Below are 19,988 nucleotides of genomic sequence, written 5' to 3'. Positions count from 1 at the left end.
TCCGAGCTGCCTACAGGTCCACAGACAGAGGATGAAAAGCATCAAGTTATTCCAAGTTAGAGTCTCACACGTTAAATTCAAGAAGACTTGACTTTCACTTTAAAAGTTTATTATACAACCTCTCAAACTGCAAAAATGTAAATCATGTTTAAAATAGAAATAAGAATAAATAGAGAACATTTCATCAAAGCAGGTCTCCAGTGAAATTCAGTAAGAACTAATATATCATTTGAAGTTTTCGTAAAAGGAAAAGACATTTATCTAAAGGAGAACAGGGGCACTGTGGAGCTGGGAGACAAGACCAATGCAAAGTCTTTGAGCCTGTCAAAGTCTGAACATGTTTTCAGATTTACCTGGAAATCAAAAATATCCTGTTGCTTGAAACAAAACAAAAACAAACTAGTTGTCACTTCTTGGGCCTCTCCAGGATGTTCAGGAACTTTCCCCTGGTCATTTCCCTTGCTGAAAAACAGGAAGACACAACAACACATATTCAAGATCATACGATTATTATTGCACAGATTAAGAGACGGTTTTTAATATGATGGCGAGAGGCCAACACATTGCAGCTAAGATAAGTTGTCAGTCTCTCACACGTTTACCTACAGCTCTAACCACTTCAGAACTGTGGTTTAGCAATGCAAAGCATGTATTTAATATCTGCAGTCTGACACTGAGAGGTAATTTATACCAACATCTGCTCAGTCTGTACATGGAAAACCCAATAAAATTGAGGCGTAGCTACCAAAGAGGCTTGTGATTTGCCTGATTGCTGTAGTGAGATACAAGCTCTCAGACCTTTTACACACTTCAAAGCATGTGTTTATGCAATTCTCCAAGATGAGAGAGAATTAAAACAAAATGTGTCTTTTAACCTCAACTTGTGACAGTGGAATATGTCCATGTATAAATCACTTGACAGATGACAGGCCAAATAAGAGGGAAGCTAATACATTTTAAGGCAAGAGAGGGCAATATTCAGCTAAGGATTAATTATAGACTAAACAATAAAATAACAAAGCCGTGGGCTGAGATTCCCTAAAGGGGTCGCAAGACAAGTCTGAGTGGTCATGAGATGTTTAAGGAGACAGATAATACAGAACATATTCTTCACAAATGTTTATTTGTAACCTTTTTATTTGTATTTAATATCATTGCTAATTTCATCAAAATTCCAATAATTATATCCCTTCCAACTTAAAAATATTAAAATTAAAACATTAGAGAAAATTGGCTTTTGGGGTTATAAATTCACATTTTTAGTTCAGTTTTTGGTATTTTGTCTCTGCAGCATGCTGATGCTTAAGATTGGACATTACTTGATGAAGTACTTCAGATTTTGTATAATAAAATATCATGATGTCATGATGACTTTTTCTTTAGAAGCCCTTTATTAAAAGCAAAAATAACTATACTACACAGTTACATAACTGACTATGGAACTGTAATGACACCTGTGATGCAAATAAGTTGGTACAATTTTTAACTTGGGTACACATACCAGTTAGCTAAGGAGGTAATTCCTTGTTTACATATTGAACATGTTTGCATGGGATCCAGTGAACTAGGGTTTGTACAAACGTGTTCACTCTGTGCTACAGAAAGTCCTGACAGAATTGTATCAGCTGAAGGCCCTTTGTGAAGCTGGTCTTCACTGGGAAAGCCATCATTTCTGAGGCTTTTCTGTGGAAGACAAACCCTCATGTCACTATGGAGACTGCAGGGACCAAGCTGCAGCAACCTCATAAACCCCAGAGAGGTGCGGTGCAGATAAAGTAATTAGTCTTTGTTACAAATAAGAAGAGGATCAGGCTCTCAGCTCCACTACAGTTTTTATGAGCTGTAAAGCTGGAATCACTTCAGTGACTTTTTTTGGCTTCTAACTAACCTTGTACATCACAGAAATATAAGACCACAGAGAAGCCGAGTGAGGATGGATTTCCAATGGGTATTAAGAAAAAAATCCTCCACCTTCACAATGCCTATAAGAATGTGATCAGGGTTTTAACTGGCTGCTTTCTGCCTGTGTGCTGGTGTGAGGGGCCCCGCCTCTCCAGCCCACGGCGGCTAATGAAAAAGCCGGGGCAGTTAGTAATTTAGACGAGTCGCTCAGTGTGGAATGAGAGTGGTGCATCTGGGCATGAGGGCCACATCACCTAGAGGTGCCCGTCATTAGGTTCAAAACGATGCTAATTGAATTGGGATGGATTCATTTTGCACTTCTCTGTCTCTTCAAATCATCCTAAACAAAGTCATCAGGGGAGCCCTGGACATGCACAGGGTGCTTAGACTGAGATGAAGCCATCAGAATTAGGTGAGGCAAAGCAATTACATTGAGATGACCCTAAGATCGCAAGTATGTTGATGTCACTCTCTTGTCACAAGCATTTACGGTAGGAGCAGTAAAGGATAGAGGTTCATATTTTTGATTTCTAAGGTGTCACTTCTCCATTTCTTGTTATGCTTTTCTCCATCTCTTGATGAGCCCTGCCTGTTACAGATCAAGGATGGCTTGCCACTCCTCCTGAGACCCCTCACCTCGCTGACTGTCTAATTAATTATGGTTCAGTTCAGCCTCCCAGCACTCATAACAGTGATATCATCACATTAAAGACCCCATTAAACACCAGTGCACAATTTATAATGGTTGTCCTTTTTTTGCCCTCCCCCCCAAAAAAAGAAATGACAAAGTGACTAAATTTAAAGAGGACTGTTGTGTTAGTGACAAAATCCAAACAGCAGGCTTAGACACAGAGGTGAGTTAAGCTTAACCAACCATTCTACCAACCCTGCCTAAAACCATGTTGCTGTCATACTGTAACAAAAACGTCCACATTGACATGTTTTGTTTCAATGGATCTCTTTTTATAATAAAAATTAATAATTACTTTTATCTATTCTTTAGTTAGTTTTTCTACATAAGTTATTTTATGTAAAAAAAAAACAACACAGCAGTAACACCTTTTGTAAGACATACTGTACGTAAACAGGTAAGGATAGAAAGCCTTAAAAGCACACACACACACACAGCTTTGTCATACAAGGGGAGATCAATACTGATTAGAGGGACTTAGAGATTTGTTTAGTTGATTAGAAAGGTCAATTATTAATTTTGCACTAAGTTAATCAGCATCTTGTTACGACTGCCATCCATATTAAATGACACCTTATGGATTCTGTGGGCCATCTCGATGCCCTGTTGATTGCTATCTAATTATCATCCAGTCCCATAATAACATGTTCTAGTCTGAGTTTCCATCACTCTACCATAACAAAGCCACATTGTACTGTATTTAATACATTTTTTTCAGTACTTTACCACCTTCCGGAGGAATCTGAAAGGATTTGCAGTCATACGTATACAGACACAACCTGTAAATGTAGAATATGGACATGCTGGTAGAGTGAGGAGCAGATAGCTGCTGAAGGTTCCTGTACCCCCAGTGCTCACACCAGCCCAGTAATCCTGTCGATGTAGATTTTGGCCTGATTACTGCTGCTAAAGTACATTGCAACAATGGAGATTGACCTATATCTGCAAACAGCAGAAATATGTGACAAGATCATTGAAAATTTTTGCCCCTTTTCCACAATTAAACAGCAAAAACCGAAGGCTTCGGGGTGTGTTAGAGGTGTGTGCAATTTTCTGCTCTAACCTGGCAAATCATTTTCATTTGGTAAATCCCATGTGGTTTGAATGAAAATGCAAAGGAAACAGGGTGGTGTAACATCTTACTTTTCCCCCCATTTACAATGAGTGATCCTGGTGTCATTGTCACTGCTCACTCCCAGCCCCCACCACAAGTCCCCTGTGTATTAAATGAGAGTAATCATCACTTCGCCCCCCTGCGACCCTCACTCCTGCCCACCTCTCTCAGTGGCACGCTCCTGGTGAGTCACTGGATGTCTGTTTTTGCAAATACAGATGACCACCTGGGTTAACTGAAGTCCTGCACCCCAGCCCTATCTGCCCCAAATCTCTTTCATTAAGAGTTAAGAGGACTTATTTGACCCTCAGTGCCCATCTCTGGGTGTTGCTCAGCTATTACGGGCTGCAAGCTTTATTTAATGGGTTTAACATCCATTTTCACCACCTTTCTCCCAGGGGACTAGGAACACACAGCAGAGATGACATACACACAAACACACAAGCAAGGAAAAAGCGCACCCCCATAACACCCCCGCCTTGCAACACATACACCTGACGCTCATGTTTGTGTTCAAAATTCAATTACCCACTTATTGATACTTCACAGGGATATTTAAGATGCAGACACGAGCTGTGATTTCCCAGGGGAGCCACTGGTTCCTCTTTATGTCCCAACCAAGCGCGCACACCCCTCCTCCTTCTCCAATGCATTTTCGCCTGGCTGACACACACATACATTCACACACCAAAACAAACACATCTGCACCTCAAAACCCCAGCCCCAGCCTATGCCTGTTCAAGAGGTGTCCTTATTAATAGGCAATCAGTCAAAAATCATTCATTAAAAAGCCTAAAAGGTTTTACACCCGCACTATGATTAGCTGGGAAAGAAAATCCAATGAATTCCTAATGCCTTTATGGAAATGAGGTGTCATTTCTGATATGTTCAGAGAGGCAGCAGGCAGAACTGAGGAGCAGTGTGTGAGTGTGTGAGTTGGGTACTGCCTCCCTCCTCTTTCACACAGCTACAACACAGATCCTGTTTAAAGTATGGACCGGCTCTACCAGATACAGCTGTCTCATGTCCCCCTGTTGCATATTTCTAACTTAAACTTTATAATTACTTGTATAATTTAACACATCCAATTTTTCTCTACAGCAACCAATTTGAGACAAATAACACAGTGTGTGGTGTTACTGAATCTTTTAAACTATTTTTCACATTAGTTATTTCTTTCTTCACAGGAAAGGTGCCACAAGAGAGAGGTGAAAAGACACACACAGTGGAGTAGTAGAGGAAAGAGGAAAAGGAAGGACTGTGGCGGTGGAGGTGGGGAAGCATCCCCTCTTCCTCATTCAGCACCTGTCAGCTCAGGCACTTCATAACCGCCCACCCCGCGGTCAGCCCGCCCTGATGGATTGATGGAGGCACATTAGCACCAGTGAGGCCTGGTGAATGCAATCATATTCAGCAGCAGCATGCTTCTAATAGGCCCGAGATTGATCCTGAGGGTGAGGAGGAGGTGGTGGTGAATGTGGTCCCATTAGAAGCTGTCAGGGTAAGTCGACCTTCAGTCTCACCTTCACACAGGCAGACGCAACAGGGGTCAGCTTGGGTCTAAGTGAGGTGGCATCACAGTGGAGCGGAGGAGCTCTGAGGTACTACACAGGAGACAACAGGTCGTCGTACACCCACAATACACTGAATGATGTTGTTTTTTCCTATCGAGCAAACATTGATTAATGTAATATGCAAAAATGCTTTTGTGGGCGTATCGTTTTACTATAAGATGTCTGATACTGTTTTTAGGAGCACATGGTTTTCAATTAACTCACTGACTGGGAATCAGTCCAACAAAGACCATGGGTCACTTGAACTCTTAGAAATCTCAATGAAATTCCTTTTCCTACAAGTGGAGATTTTAGGCTTTAGTATTATAGCAACCAGGAACATCAAATACAAAAAAATAACCGACTCTCTCTCAGCAGCAGAGGCCCTCTAGTTCATCCCATAGGAACACTCAGTTTTCAATTACCTCCAATAACAGCACTTATCAGAGTCCTCAGCTTTCCCCAGAGAATAGGGGCTTGATGCCCACACTCACTGGCCCAAGACAGGGGCATTCATCATGGGGCGGAGTAACAGCTGGGGCCTGAGGAAGAGGCACGCGTCAAACCCCTCTGGGATTGGACTGGGCCAGTGGCACACAGCCATTATTGAGGATGCTGGTGGGACTGTATTGCATACTCCTTTGCATTCATGTTAATACAAATGTGAAATACATAAGTACATAGCAATATGTGCACAGTGCTCAATGTGCAAAAAAAGGCAGTAGCCAACACTAGTTCTACTTAATTACATTCTAGATATACGAAGGTAAAGTGTGTTGTTGTAATAATGTCTGGCTCTCTCAGTGCTGAAGGGTGGGAGAGTTTTTGGCTGCTTGATTGTGCTTTGCCCATTAACCAGCTCCCTCTTTAATGCTCCACATGTTGAAGGGGAGGAGCAGTAAATCCTGTAAATCCTGTCCTCTCGGCCATGCTTCTGCAGAGTCTCGTTTACGGGTAGTGAAGAGTGCACAAACATGATGAAAAAGTAGCTAAGATTTACAAGGCATCCCCTGACAGCCAGGAAAAGGAGAAAATTAAACCCGAGAACATTAAACAGGCACCCATTACTGGGCTGCTCTGACACCAATAATAACCATCATTGTGTCCCATCATCTGAGGTACATGACATGATTGCAAAGTCTTCAGTCCTGCACCTATGACAGCTAACATCTTCATACCAGCCAGATTACATGCCTCTTTGCATTTACAGATGTAAAAAGATTTGACACTTTTTCAAATAAATACATTTCCAACTTCTTGTGTATGTAATTATAATTATTTTTTCATTGATACAATTAGATTCATATTTACCTGCTGTCTTTATAACAAAGCAGCCGGCTCAGCTCTTTACAGGTTGAATTTAGCAGACTCACACATTTTCATTTATGTATACAATCCTGGTAAAAAGAGTGCTATACCACAATTATTTAATGTTTGTGTGCTTCTTTTTACTACAAAAATAAATACCCATTTTCTCTTATGAAAATATGAGCACTTAGCCACGTCTCTCTAATCCACACTCTACAAGGATTATGACAATGGAGGCACTGGAGAATGGATTAAAAACTAGATTTTGCATCCAGCAAATGCTTGGGAACTAGTTCTACATTGTTCTGCAGGCACGTCCTTGTTTCTTTTTCCACTTTGACAAGACTGACATAAATTCATTATTTTAAGACCTCAAGGCCAAATTATTTATTGTTTGACAGGAATGAAGAATTAATTCTGGATAGCTAAATTCTTATTTTTACATATCTATTGTGCTTTTGGATAAAACCATGCATGACGAACCGTGCAGTCAACCTGTTTAGGTTTTCAATGTGAAAACACACAAGGATGCTGTGAAATCCACCGGCTACATGCAGAAAGGGTATGAGCACCATCTAGAGGCGAAATGACGAACTCAAATCATAAGTTTAACAACTGTCTCTCTTTTTTTTTCAGTTAGAAATGGCAACAAACAACACATCTTAATACCAAGGCACCTTTTACAAGTACTACTTAAACTGTCCATAGTACTGTTTGTGCTTTTCATGTACTTACACTCCTCTAAGCCCAGCTGGTAAGCGAGGTTCTGAAGTCCTTTGACCTTCTCCATCAGGTTGGCTATGGTCAGACTACCCAGCTCTACAGAACAATAACATGGCTGATAATCAAAGCTCTTTTTTGTAAGGTTTTGTAAAGGTTTCACCAGCTGTTACTGGTGCACAGTAAATTATTCAATAAAGCACATTTCTACTGTTTCTAATTTTACCTTTCAACATTTCAATGTCCTCACTCTCTAGTTCAGCCATCCACTTGGGGGGTGAATTTGTGATGGGCTGTAGTGCAAGACACAACAAAGGTATCAGTAGCTGGCTCAGGAAAGATTTATACATGGGGCTTATCTATTACAGTATGTCAGGTGTGTTTAATTATCCAGTTTGTAAATCAGTTACAGTGAATCTAACTCACATTTTTACATGATGCAGCAAATTCTGCAACTCCAGGCACTGTGTGACAGATTATAGGATAATAAACACCAAAACAAGATAAAACAAAATATATAGTGACTAAATAGTCAAGAGTAGATATAATGTAAACTTACACTGCTCTGGCCACAGGTCTGGTGACGCTCGGTCCAACTTCTCAAAACTCAGCAAAGAGGTTTCAAAGTCATCCCCTGTTAACACACAAAAAGGGGTGTTGTGTTTTTATAGCACCAGAAGTAGTATGTGTTTTAAGTTGCAATGAACAACAAACGTGGAAAATAATGTGTTTTATCTTAACATATTACTTATCTTTCTCATGGCTAAACTGGGGTACACAAATAAACAGGGCCTTACTTTCAGTTTCACAGCCCAAACTAAAGCAAACAGGTTATAATACATTGCATTAGTATTACATAGTCTATCTTTACAATGTAAAAAAGTGAAAGTAAAACCCCTTTCGTGATGATGTAAAAATACAATTAATGTATGAATAAAGTATAATAAGTAATTATATTCTCACATTCACTGCAAATTGTAAAGTTAACAACATGTCTGAAATGAATAAAATGCAGTGCAGTAAAATCCTTTCACTAATATATTAGGGTGAATCAAAAATATGGTATAAACAGGATAAACAGTATCTATTTTAATATTACAGATGCTTTTAATAAATAAAAATAAAACACTTTATAGTCTGACCAAACAAGGCATTTCAAGATATTATTCTACGACATTGTAACTGGGATTATACCTTTTAAATGACTGTATTTGACACGGATATGATAGTAATAATGATGATAGTAGACTTTGTAGCTCCACATCAGTAGGACTGCATTAGTCTGTGCAGCTGTAAGCTAACTCCCTAATGACACTGAGTGTTTACAGTTTGTACTGTGTTTTTAAAGGAGTTTAACGTCTGCAGATAAATAACACTATGTTCAAAACAGAGCATGATACATCAATAGACAACAAACACTGTAGATAAAGCGTCTTAAATACCGCAGGAGTTTCCTGGAGTATTATTTTTTAGCTAGCAGTCCCTCCAGTCTGACTTTAGTGTGGTTCCCTATTAGGTTCCCTGTACACTGGACAAACAACACTAGGGCTAGTCCAGGCTTTAGCCACCGGAAAGAAACATCAGTAAAAACAGCGTAAAATACAGCACATGTGTGCTCTAGTGTCGCTGGACACATCGTCTAACACGGCAAATAACCCGTAAAGACGTTAGTGTGGTTCATAACGTCAAATTTACAATTTATTCACGACATAGCAGAGTAAGGAATTAGAATTTACCTCCATTTGGAGACGCCATCTTCAGAATAATCAGGTGACAGTCGACAGCCAATCACAGCGGCCGTGCTCGGAGTTGACGTGGGCGGTTTAGTTCTCAGACGTGCCTCTAGAGGGCGTGATTTTAATGTCACACCTGTCCCACCACAGGGAAATATTACACTTTACTATTTTACTTTACTACTACACTTTACTTTTTTGCTGCAGGTTTATTGCATTATTATGACATAAAACTACATAACAGCTAAATCCGCTCCATCTTTAGAAGCTAGCTGATGTCTCATTCCAATGGTTTTACTTTATAGCTATAGTTTCTCACCCTTTCCATTGATATTTACTTCTACTTCATGGAAGCCGTTCTATTCTTCAATCATGAGCTATGTACGCGTTACCTCAGCAAACACAATCATTGGTGCTTGATTGAAGTCCTTGTTATAACACACGCTGCACATTAAACCTAATAAACAATATTTGCATTGAGGTAGATTGTTTATCCTTATGAGAACTGTGGGGATATGCTTTGAAATGTCTTTATAAATCATTAAGAGGTCACACACTGTTTTCTTGGCTGTAGGATGTAGCTTACAACCAGCTAAATAATAAAAACACACACCTATTTAAAGTGCACAAAAAATATAAAAAGGTTTTTTAAAGCAGTTTAAGGGTGAACCAGGGTCCAAGGTTAAACTACAAAATGTCAAGATGAAATATTGATGACATGAGCTCAAGTGAACACAGACTACAAGAATATCATAGTTTATTGATCGCACTGAAATGCACACAACACAGAGTCATTAGTAGTCTGGTAGAGTAAAAATGGTAGGTAGTACTCGAAAAGCACTATTCACTGCATACAATACAAAAATACTGGCAACTAAGATCAACACAAACCTAAATAAAAATCATTTCTGCAACTAGGTAAAAAAAAAAAAAAAAATCTATTTTCTTTAAAAGTGAGAAACAGGGAGATGTAGCACTTCTCCGATTTACCTTCACTAGCTCCTTTTAGGCACTTTAGCTTATTACTGACAGATACAGTACATTCTAGTTCAATCCAGGATGTAAGATAAGCTGTGAGTTAAGGCAGCTTGGTGATGATTAGTGTCAACATCTTTATTCTCAAATACTCCACAACACTCTGGCTTTCATATTGCACAATTTCAAGTCTGTCTTATCAAGCTTTTGTATAATACAATACTTGAAACAATGAGACACAAGAATACTTGGACAAGTATTACAGAAACATGTACAGTCAGTACCTTCTCTAAGATCATAAGTCTACATGACACATAACGGATTTGAGTCCCTGGTATTCATATCAGTTGCTATACATCAGAAAGGCCTATTTATGCAAAGATGACTAGAACTCCCAGGAGTCCATCCACTTCAGGCCAGCCATGGTGCTGCCTGGCTCATGTGCCAAGGGGGCCCGTCATGCCATAGGAAAGTGGATGGAAAAGGTAGAAACTGCCAAACAGACAATGTATTCAATATTTTACAATAAAAGTAAAATGAAGTGCTTAAAAACATCACAAACCACAGAAGTAATGACTCTCAGCTACTTTTGAGAGTTGTCATACTGGACATTTAACTGACCTTACATATTTATTCTACTGTTTACTGTCCCCTAACAGTGATCATTCTGCAAATCAGCTCACCTGTAAAGAACACTAGACATAAGGATCATCTGTCCGAGTCCCTGAAGCCAGTCAGAGTATGGTCTGGAGAGCAGCAGGTCAGCGCTTTTCAACAGGATATCCAATGTAATTCCTAGGAGGAAACACACCAAATATTTTAAGCATAACACGAGTCACACAAGTCAAGTACCGTAAGTGCTGTTCACGTTATGTAGTACATTTGCTTCATGGTTTTTATGGGTTTTGGTACCTGTTAACATGCTGCTGAAGAGCATGGCAGGGAAGTAATGATGATAGTAGAGGACACGGCCCATAGTGTAAAAAGGTGCATAGTGAAGAAGCCACCCGAGGAGGAGCAGTCCTCCTCCTTTCATAAGAACCTCTGAATGCTCTGAAACACACAGCCAAGTACATACGATTTATTTGACGCTTAAATAACCTTTTTATTGCTGCTTCAGCCATAACTGATCAGTCAGCACAAAAACATTTGCAATTGTTCCAGTCTTAAAAATCAAACCTTTTCTTTTTTGGCCCAGTGAGAAACCTCTCTGAAGGGCTATAGAAGCCACCGCCACCATGATGAGATACAGTCCCAAACAGGCCAGGTTCAACCACCAGACCACCTGAGGAAGAGTGCTTAATCATCAATCTGTATTTGTAAGATTAAGAGCAACAACAGGATGGTGAAATCAGTGTGAGACTTACAGGGTTCCCCAGCAGGTAAACACGATACTCTGTCTCATTCACTCCTGAAAACCTCAGTCCCTTTACACACACAAAATAAGTTGTAACATTTGTAGATAACATTATTTAAAAATAAACTTTCTACCATAAATTGATTAATGTACCTGGTAGTTGATTGGCCAGTGCCACGGCTTTGAGTTCATCTCATTGTCTTTGGGTTTCAAGCCACTGTTACCCTAAACAGTTTTTAAAAGCTGCAATTAATCATTTCTGATAAAACACATTCTTTAAGTACAGATGGATATATGTCTTTTCTTGTCTTTATTGTTTTGTACCCTTATCATAACAATGTGGGACTCTAGTAGGATCTCCAGAAAATGAGGCTTCAGCACAGACAGGCTAATGTTGGGTACTGTCAGACGAAACATAAAAGAGATAAAATAATGTTTAGTACTTGAAATCAACATTTATAGAAGAAATGTATTTAAAAATGTGTTTATCCTACATTTTGAGTTGATATGATCTTCAATGTTCCACTGAGAGCTAGGAGTCTCCTTCAAATAAGGACTACAGGTCACCTCTACCTGTTCCCAGCCCCTGGACAGAAACAAAATGTCAATGCACATAATGAAACTTGAATTAAACAAAAAAAAAAAGGAGGCCAGAGCAGAGAAGACCTGTTTTACCACTTTGGAAGAGTCTTGCCAGAAGAGTAAAGCACACAACCGGTAGCTCGGTGATGAAAGCGGACCTTGCTGCGCAGCACTTTGACCAGATCACCCTTCCGACCTCCACACACCTCCACCTGCCACAGGTCATTGGTGTCTCCTGTGCCATTCTTAGAACAGGCCAAAAGTGGAGATGTTTGTGAACATAAATGAATCAACTTTACCAACAGATTTAGCAACATGTCATGAATCAGCTGTTATGATCTTATGACATAATCATGTATAGTGCAGTACTATGTTATGGGTCTTGCTTACAATGCCATAGCCTGTAACCTGGAAGTGTTTCTTGGTCAGAGGGGCCTCGTGGAGATGACTATGAAGGTTGCGCGATGTTCTGGATGTATTGAGAAAACAAACACTGAATGAGATTTGGATCAGAATGATGTTTTCTAATTTAAGCTGAGATTAAGTGATGAATTCAACTTCTTTGGTGATATACTTACTCTTTGTGCTCTAATCGAATGATGTCACCATGACGAACCAGGTATGGAGGTCCAGATTGAGCTTAACAGAGATATAACAATATGAACATCAAATAGTACGTTATTATGTCTTTATGATGACGTTATTCTGCTACAATTCTGTATAGTTAATCAACATATGTTCTCACAATTATTATCAGACTGTCTGTGAACCAGCCACAAATTGTTATAGTCCTTATGGAGGTAGGCTGTCACCTGTAAATACACAGAGGAAAAAGTGTAAAAACAAGTGAAATGCTTTATGTTTTACAACATTTCACAATAAAACCTAAAACATTACCTGCTGCTGCCTTGCTCCCACTCCCTCTGGGTATAAATGCCAATGAGAGTGCAAATAGCCTCCGGCAATTCGTAGGTTTTTAACTGTAATGGTGGAGCCATATGCCAGATCTAAATCATACAAAAGACAAGGTATTGCCTCACGTTATTAAAAACAAGAAACAAGTACAAAACTGTTTTTTAATTTAATATTGAACATAACAAAGAGCCTCTTGAAGCCAGCTCATTCCATTTTCTTATCAGTATTTTTTGTAAACACAGCTGCATGTGGTTTTATTCACACGTTCGGGACTTACACTCAGGCATGGATGCATTGTGCAAGTTGTTCCCAATTAGACGGGACTGGAAGGCAGAACTAAAGAAGCCATCTCCTGGTCCACTGCAAGAACAGAAACAATCACAGCTGGAGAAACAGTGCAGAGGATTTATAGTGATAGTAATCACACGTAATAGGCTATTTTGCAATCACCTTTTGCTCAACACAACAAAATGAAGTGCAAATATTGTAACATAGAGGAAGAGTGGAAGTAGGATGAGTCCGACAATCCGAGCCAGAAAGTGCTTCACTAAGTCCACCTGGAAAATAAAGTGAGCTGTATTAGGCATCAACAATTAGAGTTACCAGTATCAATAAAATATGCACTTTTTATTTACCAGTGTGAGGCTTAGGTCTCCCAGTAGTCTCCAGAGGTCCCAGACTGTGTTCAGCCCCACCAGCAGGATGACAAACAGACCCACAAACTTTACCCCTAAAGCCCCAGCAAGATTTACACCAGTCATGGCCAACCACAGACACCAAGGAGCAGTAAAAGGCCTGAAAACAAGAGGCAGCAAGGAACAATCAAACATGCATTTACTACTTATTAGCAACCTTCCAGTCATCAGAAACATTACTATATTACGCACTATGTAAGTACTCTCCTTTAATATGCTGTATATTAATGTGCCACAAGATGACCCAGTTAGAGATCAAAATTTATTTATTTAAATATTAATATAAATAAGTAGTTTGTTAATTCAAAACTACACTGTATATGACAAGTTAAAAAAAAAAAAGTTACAGTGGTGTCCTACCTGTATCTCTGCTGGTTGAACTTGACCATGCTTAGCACTGCTGCCATGATGAAGAACATAAGTATCGGGTCCAACAAGATGTACTGAGAAATAGTGATGCAGCCAGTGTCTGTCAGGATGGTGAAATTAAGCACACAAGCGTTCTCCTTACTACAACAGGTTAACTACTAGATCTTTGAGTTTATAGTCAGATTTCTACTAATCTACTCTTCACATGTATTAATATTGTTTTTAGTTAGAGAGCACAAAAGACATTGAAATGAAAAAAAAAAAAACACACAAAAAAACACGTTCTAAATACATATGTGCAGATTCAATCCAGAGATATAACATATGTTGGGGCTTCTTCAAGCAAAACAAGGAAACTGAAAGGTGTTAGATGATTACTCACCAAATATGAGCAAGGTGGCAGTGATGAGAGCAGCAGTGTGAGACCGAGACAACTCCAGCACTATGAGGTAGGCAAAGATTGGGAGAAAGGAGCCCAGCACAGCACAAAACTGGAGAGGAGGAGGAAGGAAAGATGCACGAGAGGCCTTAATCTTAATATATCTTAATACACTACCTGCACGAAAAGAAAGGTCACACAAACTGATATTGATTAAGGCACACATTCAGATCAGACTACATGACCTTCTTCAATTGTGCAGTTCTTAATCCAGTTTCATCAATCTCCTTAGATGTTTTCTTTGCCACGATGACAGGATGTGTCTTATGACATGATTGTTTAAGAAACGAGAAGCTACTCACTGCATCAGTTAGGGTGAAATAACACAACAATTATCCAATGGGAGGCTCTCAGTTCTTTGTTTAGTTTAATGCATGTGGTGACTTTTCTTTTTTGTTTTTGATCGGGCATTGTTTATCTCGTCCATTTACTTCAACACCATATATGCTTTAAAAATGAGCTGCTAATAAAACATCAGCAGGTGTTCAGTATGGAAAACACATACCCCTCTCATCCCCCAGTAGTTGTGGTTCTCATATTTATCTCCTGGCTTTATGAAAGGAAAGGTCCCATCATAGCCGGTCATGTAACCAGCGAAACCTATTAGCATCTGCAAAACAGTAAAGGAGATCAGCTGTTATCACCCTGTCGACACTGTCATCCAGATGAAAAGGACATCTCTGGTGTGACATCTCACCTTTCCAAGAGGAGGATGGACGTCGAAGAAAAAGGTCCTGTTGATGTAGTAACTCCCCATCTTTCCAAAGTGCGTCTCATCCCAGCTGAAACACCAAAATGAGATGTAGTGTAAAAAAAAAAAAAAAAAGCACAATAAATTGTCCACTATATACGTACGCGTGAAGCCTTAGTGCTCACCACACATGAGGGGGCTCTGTTATCTTGTAGAGGCGCGTAGAGAAAGACAGCCCCACCACCAACATAAGCAGCACTCTGCTGGGGGACTCATCACTGAGACGTCCTCTGGAGGACAGCTCAGATGTCCCATTGGAGGAGCGGCTGTCATCTCCTGCAACGCTCCCAGCTGTTCGACAGGTGTTGTCCTTGGACGCAGGAGTGGACAGGGTTTGGTAGATCTTCTCTGAAGGCTGAACGGTTCTCCTGTTTCTCAGTGTTGAGGTGTCCCCTGATTTGTTTCTCTGTGGAGCACATTCTTCCTTTGCCATTTGGAAATTAAATGTGTAAGAAATGTCCAGACGCACGTCCAAGCCAGGTCAGTTCAATATCATACACACACAAACATGAATTTAGGTGATGTGCATTCGTACACTGGGGGACAAATAACTACATTTAGCACATATATTAACAGGATTTGATATTGGAGCCGCAGGTATCGTTTCAGTAATTCATAACCAAACAGGTGATACGGACAGTGAACGTCACACCTCCTACTTCACTGTTAGTTACTGTAGCCGAGCTATTTCATCAACATACTTATCGTAGCTTGCTGCTTTCTATCCAAATACCCACAGGTCCACTGGCTGCATCTCAACAAATACACTTTAAAAAGTGCTAACGGTGTCTATCACCCCAAATGACTTCTATCTTTAAATCTTATTTGAAGATTTCCATGAACAACACAACGACAGCATGACAGCTTCGGCCCATGGATGCATCGCGTACGAGCGAAGTGGTTTCTGGGACATGTATGCCACTGCGTTGTGATGTGGACGCGGTGTGAACGGGGTTCACACAATTTCCCAGAGTCCTTCAGGAGCAGCTCCCGGCGCCCAGTTAGCCAATAGGAACGCTCTGTGGAAAAGCTGATGGAAAAACAGAGCCAGTGAGTGGACATTCATTTTGTCCGCTAGAGGGAGATATAGTACAATAAATAAATAAAATATAAACACTGATTATTAATAATCATACATTCTGTCGTTATTTATTACTTAACGTTGTTAATTAAGGATTATGTTAATACTACAGGCAGACGTACCCAAAGTTTAGAGGACAGACTGTCTTTATTCACAGTCAAATGTATTTTTCTTGTGTAAAGAAACCTCTCTACATTTAGTTGAAAGTGGTTATTTTGCACATTAAGATCCAACATATAATGATGTTAACGTACAGTATGATCTTGCATACTACTAAGTACTTTTGATGTACTTGTATGTCATATGTATGTCATGCTTTTTATTATTTGTGATACTGTGGTATTTCTAGTTTGCACTTAGTTAAATTATTTAAAACAACTACAATTGCTATAAGAAAAACATAATAATAAATAATAATAATAATAAACATCATGTCTTTATTAGAATTACTAGTGAGTACACACAGCAACTAATAGACTTATAGTACATTTTTGTTCTAATTAATTTTCCAAATATAGACATTGTGAATGCAAGGTGTATTTGGTAAATGATCAAAGAGACTGATATGTTTTATATTTTTATTTTAAAGACTGACAGTAATTACAGTCAAGAGGTAAACAAGATGAACAAGCTTGATATTTGCAATGACCACAGCTTTATAACAATTTATCTTAAGTTATTTGCTGTTTTGAAAGGCTTTAAATATTCCAACTTTGACCTAAATGTTAGACCTGTGGTCCAGTTCAGGCGATGATTCAATGAACACAGTAAAGTACAGTTGACATCACGTGGAAACATTTGTACAATTCTAGGTTTATATGTTATGAATGCAGGTTAAGGGCAAACGTCATCAACTTTAATCATCCTCAAAAGTTAGAATGAGACTTTTACGTTTCCGAAAGAGTTCAGTCCATTGGACAAGTAATGCCATCATTTCCTTAAACCTGAATCTATTGGACAGAAACGTACGAGCAGGAAATCAGAAACCAGATGAGTCGGCTGATACTGTTTGTGATACATTCATGGCAAGGATCCAACAGAGACTAAAAGAGATAATTACTAATATTAAGTCATAGGTGGTATTTGCATTTCAAAAGCATCGTCTTTGTAATGAACTCGAAGAGACAAAATATCTGTCATTAGAACAGTGCTGCCACTTCCAAAAAATATATATTTCATTGTCTGCTCCACAGGGCAGGGTATACACACAGTTCCTCTGGTACAGTGTCAGCCACTCTCCTCATACATAAAAAGATATGCTTTAAAAAACTTTTTTACACACACATATGTATAAATCTACAAAGCTATAATGCCAGACATTTCTTACATTTTATGTTTTATGTCAACAAAATATTGGTTGTGCTATAATGCTTTACGAGAATATGTAACAAAAATAATACATAGTACTAGATCTGTACAAAATATACCAAACCTTTCCAACAAAGCCTTTGTCTTGATGCATTCACATGCAAACACGGAAATGATGTGGAATGCTGGGATTCAATTGCATTGCACTTGAAAGTGAATGAAAAATCCTTTTTCCTGTACACCGGTACTTTTAAGTCACTGTAAGCTGTGATATTTGAGGATAATTTCAACCAATTCACCTTGTGTTTTCATAAGTTCGGCCAGAGCACAGTCTAGTATCAAACTGCAGTAAGTCATGGAATCGAAGCAAGAAACAGGTAAATACTGTTAAAGGAGAAAAAAAAGTCAGGGGTCAGCGTTTAAGGCCATTTCCCCTCTTTCACTGCTTGTGAAAATGCTGTTAGACACAGGAAGGCAGGTTATACCTATTGCACCTCTTTTAAAACATTACAGAAATCATCATGGACAGCTACAGTCTTTCCACATCCACGTAAAGGCTGAAGTATTTGGCTATGTTGACCTCCCAGTTCCTGGTCCAGAGATTCTTCAATTTAAACTTGTTTATCCTAAAGCTTAGAAAGCTGCTGTGGGAAAAGTGCTTTCTTTGATTTTGTGATGTTTGTCAAACGGAATCCATTCAATAAAAAGTCAAAACTAATTAGAATGACTGTGTGAGATAATGTTGGTAGGATGTCCTGGTTTAGGGGTGAATTATTCCTTAGTATTTCTTCTTCTACAAAAGACTCTGATCAAATGAGTTAGAGAAAAACAAATCAAACAACAGGAAGTGAGTATGCACTCTGAAATAGGTGGCGTTCTTAGTTTGCAGAGGCCCGTCATGTAAGTGAAATAAATAACACAACAAAAACAATAAAGTGGAAAATACATCTAAATATCAAATTGCCCGGGGTTACTGAATAAAAAAGATCAGTCCACAAAATCCCTTTAAGGCAAATGGATATCTGGTGAACATTAAATCCCATGTAATACATTCACTGCACCATTCTGGTCCTCTTGAACCTGTATGAGGGGGCTATTAATACGGGCTGTGCTGAATGGGAGTGTGTGTGTGTGTCTGTATGAAGGCAAATCAGTTTGGACGTTTCAGCGTTACAGTTGGAAGTTTAGTGCCAGGCCCTTGGGGAAAAAGGGCAGGGGGAGGGGTGGGTAAAGTGATCTTTGTGAGAGCAGAAGAAACCAGCGCGCCAACAGTCACTCTCTCAGTTTCCTGTCTCCCTCAGCTCAGATTCTGGAATCGCTGGGATGCACTTGTGTGGCTGGGCCGACGCCACGAAGCCCGGCAAACAGGTGCACTTGTACGATCCCTCTGTGTTGGTGCACTGTCCGTTCTGACACAAGGGCACCTTGTCGCTGATATCCTCACACTCGTTTATGTCTGCGGGAAAATACATGACGAGTTAGACAACAGAGCTTTCGCCCTAGCTGTCCTCTTTTTCCCTCCCTTTGTTTTTTACTTTCCTTCATTTAGTTTGTTTTCATGCTTTCTTTCCTTCCTTGCCCCTCGTTTTTCATTTGTTCTATTTCCATTTGTTCCTCCTTACTTCCTTCTTTCCTTTCACTCCCTTCCCCATTGTGTTTATTTGATCATTCAATTAATTCACTGAAAATAAAAGTAATCTCCACATACTAATATAGATAATTACATTGAAAGCACCATGACACCTATTAAATAAAAGCTCATCTTTTAAATCTTTAATCTAATATGGCATCATGTTGCGTGTCAGGTGGACACGATCTGAACTTGATCTCAGGAACAGTTGAACTGTGATGAAATGAACTGTGCATGAAGTTATATTTTCTTTTGGCCTTTGAATAATTTCCCCCTTCTTCTGCATGGGAGGTCTGATTTCATAGCAGTCAATATCAAATGAACCTTCTTGCATTTATGTCATATTCCGCTGGGGAAATACTAGCGGTGAGGTTTACATAAGGAAACATGGCATGAGGTGCAGAGCTCCCACACGTTTCAACAGTGTCAGAATGAAACCCATTTCCCTGGGAGAATGGCTGGCCTTGGGGCTGATAAGCCTGTATGCACACACAATATTGTAATCATAGGATTTTATTACAGCATGACTGTCTCACATTCTTACAAATCAAGCACAGTACACTTAAAAGATATACTATCTCATGTAATACACCAACTGGCTACCATTCAAGGCCTCTTTACTCTTGGCAGTGTGTAAGTAGGGACTTTCAGACCAATTGGTAACACACAATGGTTTTGAGGTACTATGGGTCTGCTTTCATTAGTTTCCCATAAAACATAACCTAGCGCAAAGTAGTTAAAAAGCTCCTTTTTTAGCTTTAAGATAAACTGCATCAAGAGTTACCTCACTGAAATTAATCCAAGACCTGGCTCCAAAAGGATTAAACCTAATAGGAGAGTGCAGTGCAGCTGGATTTTAGGACTC

General features: G+C 39.4%; 3 protein-coding genes across 3 annotated transcripts in view; all 3 read right to left on the bottom strand.

Annotated features, from left to right (window-relative positions):
• Window positions 1–111: 111 nt before the first annotated feature.
• Window positions 112–9,079, bottom strand: lin52 (lin-52 DREAM MuvB core complex component). Its single transcript, XM_026356737.1, has 6 exons — window positions 9,025–9,079; window positions 7,848–7,922; window positions 7,715–7,752; window positions 7,515–7,581; window positions 7,304–7,387; window positions 112–462 (listed from the first exon to the last, which is right to left on the bottom strand). Exons 1-6 carry the CDS (start codon window positions 9,041–9,043, stop codon window positions 407–409), a joined length of 339 nt encoding a protein of 112 aa, XP_026212522.1. The 5' UTR covers window positions 9,044–9,079; the 3' UTR covers window positions 112–406.
• Window positions 9,080–9,792: 713 nt separating this feature from the next.
• Window positions 9,793–15,977, bottom strand: pomt2 (protein-O-mannosyltransferase 2). The gene is given in 22 exon segments (XM_026354164.1): window positions 9,793–10,447; window positions 10,449–10,488; window positions 10,680–10,791; window positions 10,909–11,049; window positions 11,176–11,281; window positions 11,364–11,423; window positions 11,507–11,578; window positions 11,678–11,754; window positions 11,848–11,939; window positions 12,029–12,180; window positions 12,326–12,404; window positions 12,514–12,574; window positions 12,681–12,747; window positions 12,833–12,942; window positions 13,128–13,210; window positions 13,301–13,407; window positions 13,486–13,645; window positions 13,906–14,014; window positions 14,297–14,405; window positions 14,859–14,963; window positions 15,051–15,135; window positions 15,230–15,977. Coding segments are annotated over 22 exon segments (2,301 nt in total). The 5' UTR covers window positions 15,538–15,977; the 3' UTR covers window positions 9,793–10,381.
• A 772-nt stretch (window positions 15,978–16,749) lies between these two features.
• The window catches only part of LOC113158333 (latent-transforming growth factor beta-binding protein 2), a 68,678-nt gene continuing 65,439 nt past the window's right edge, over window positions 16,750–19,988 (bottom strand). Inside the window, exon 40 of the mRNA XM_026354163.1 lies at window positions 16,750–18,949. Coding sequence (XP_026209948.1) covers window positions 18,774–18,949 — 176 coding nt within the window. The 3' untranslated portion in view covers window positions 16,750–18,773. The remainder of the gene's footprint in view (window positions 18,950–19,988) is intronic.

This window comes from Anabas testudineus, chromosome 12 (genome assembly GCF_900324465.2).
Source record: "Anabas testudineus chromosome 12, fAnaTes1.2, whole genome shotgun sequence".
Lineage (NCBI taxonomy): Eukaryota > Metazoa > Chordata > Actinopteri > Anabantiformes > Anabantidae > Anabas > Anabas testudineus.
This window is presented reverse-complemented; position numbering and strand designations above follow the sequence as displayed.

What these genes read in the sequence shown, in the direction of transcription:
- lin52 (XM_026356737.1), bottom strand. An exon ending in AGACCTGTGGCCAGAGCAGT is followed by an intron (nt 7,753 to 7,847) that starts GTAAGTTTACAT and finishes TCTGTCACACAG; the next exon opens with TGCCTGGAGTTGCAGAATTT. An exon ending in GGACATTGAAATGTTGAAAG is followed by an intron (nt 7,388 to 7,514) that starts GTAAAATTAGAA and finishes ATTGTTCTGTAG; the next exon opens with AGCTGGGTAGTCTGACCATA.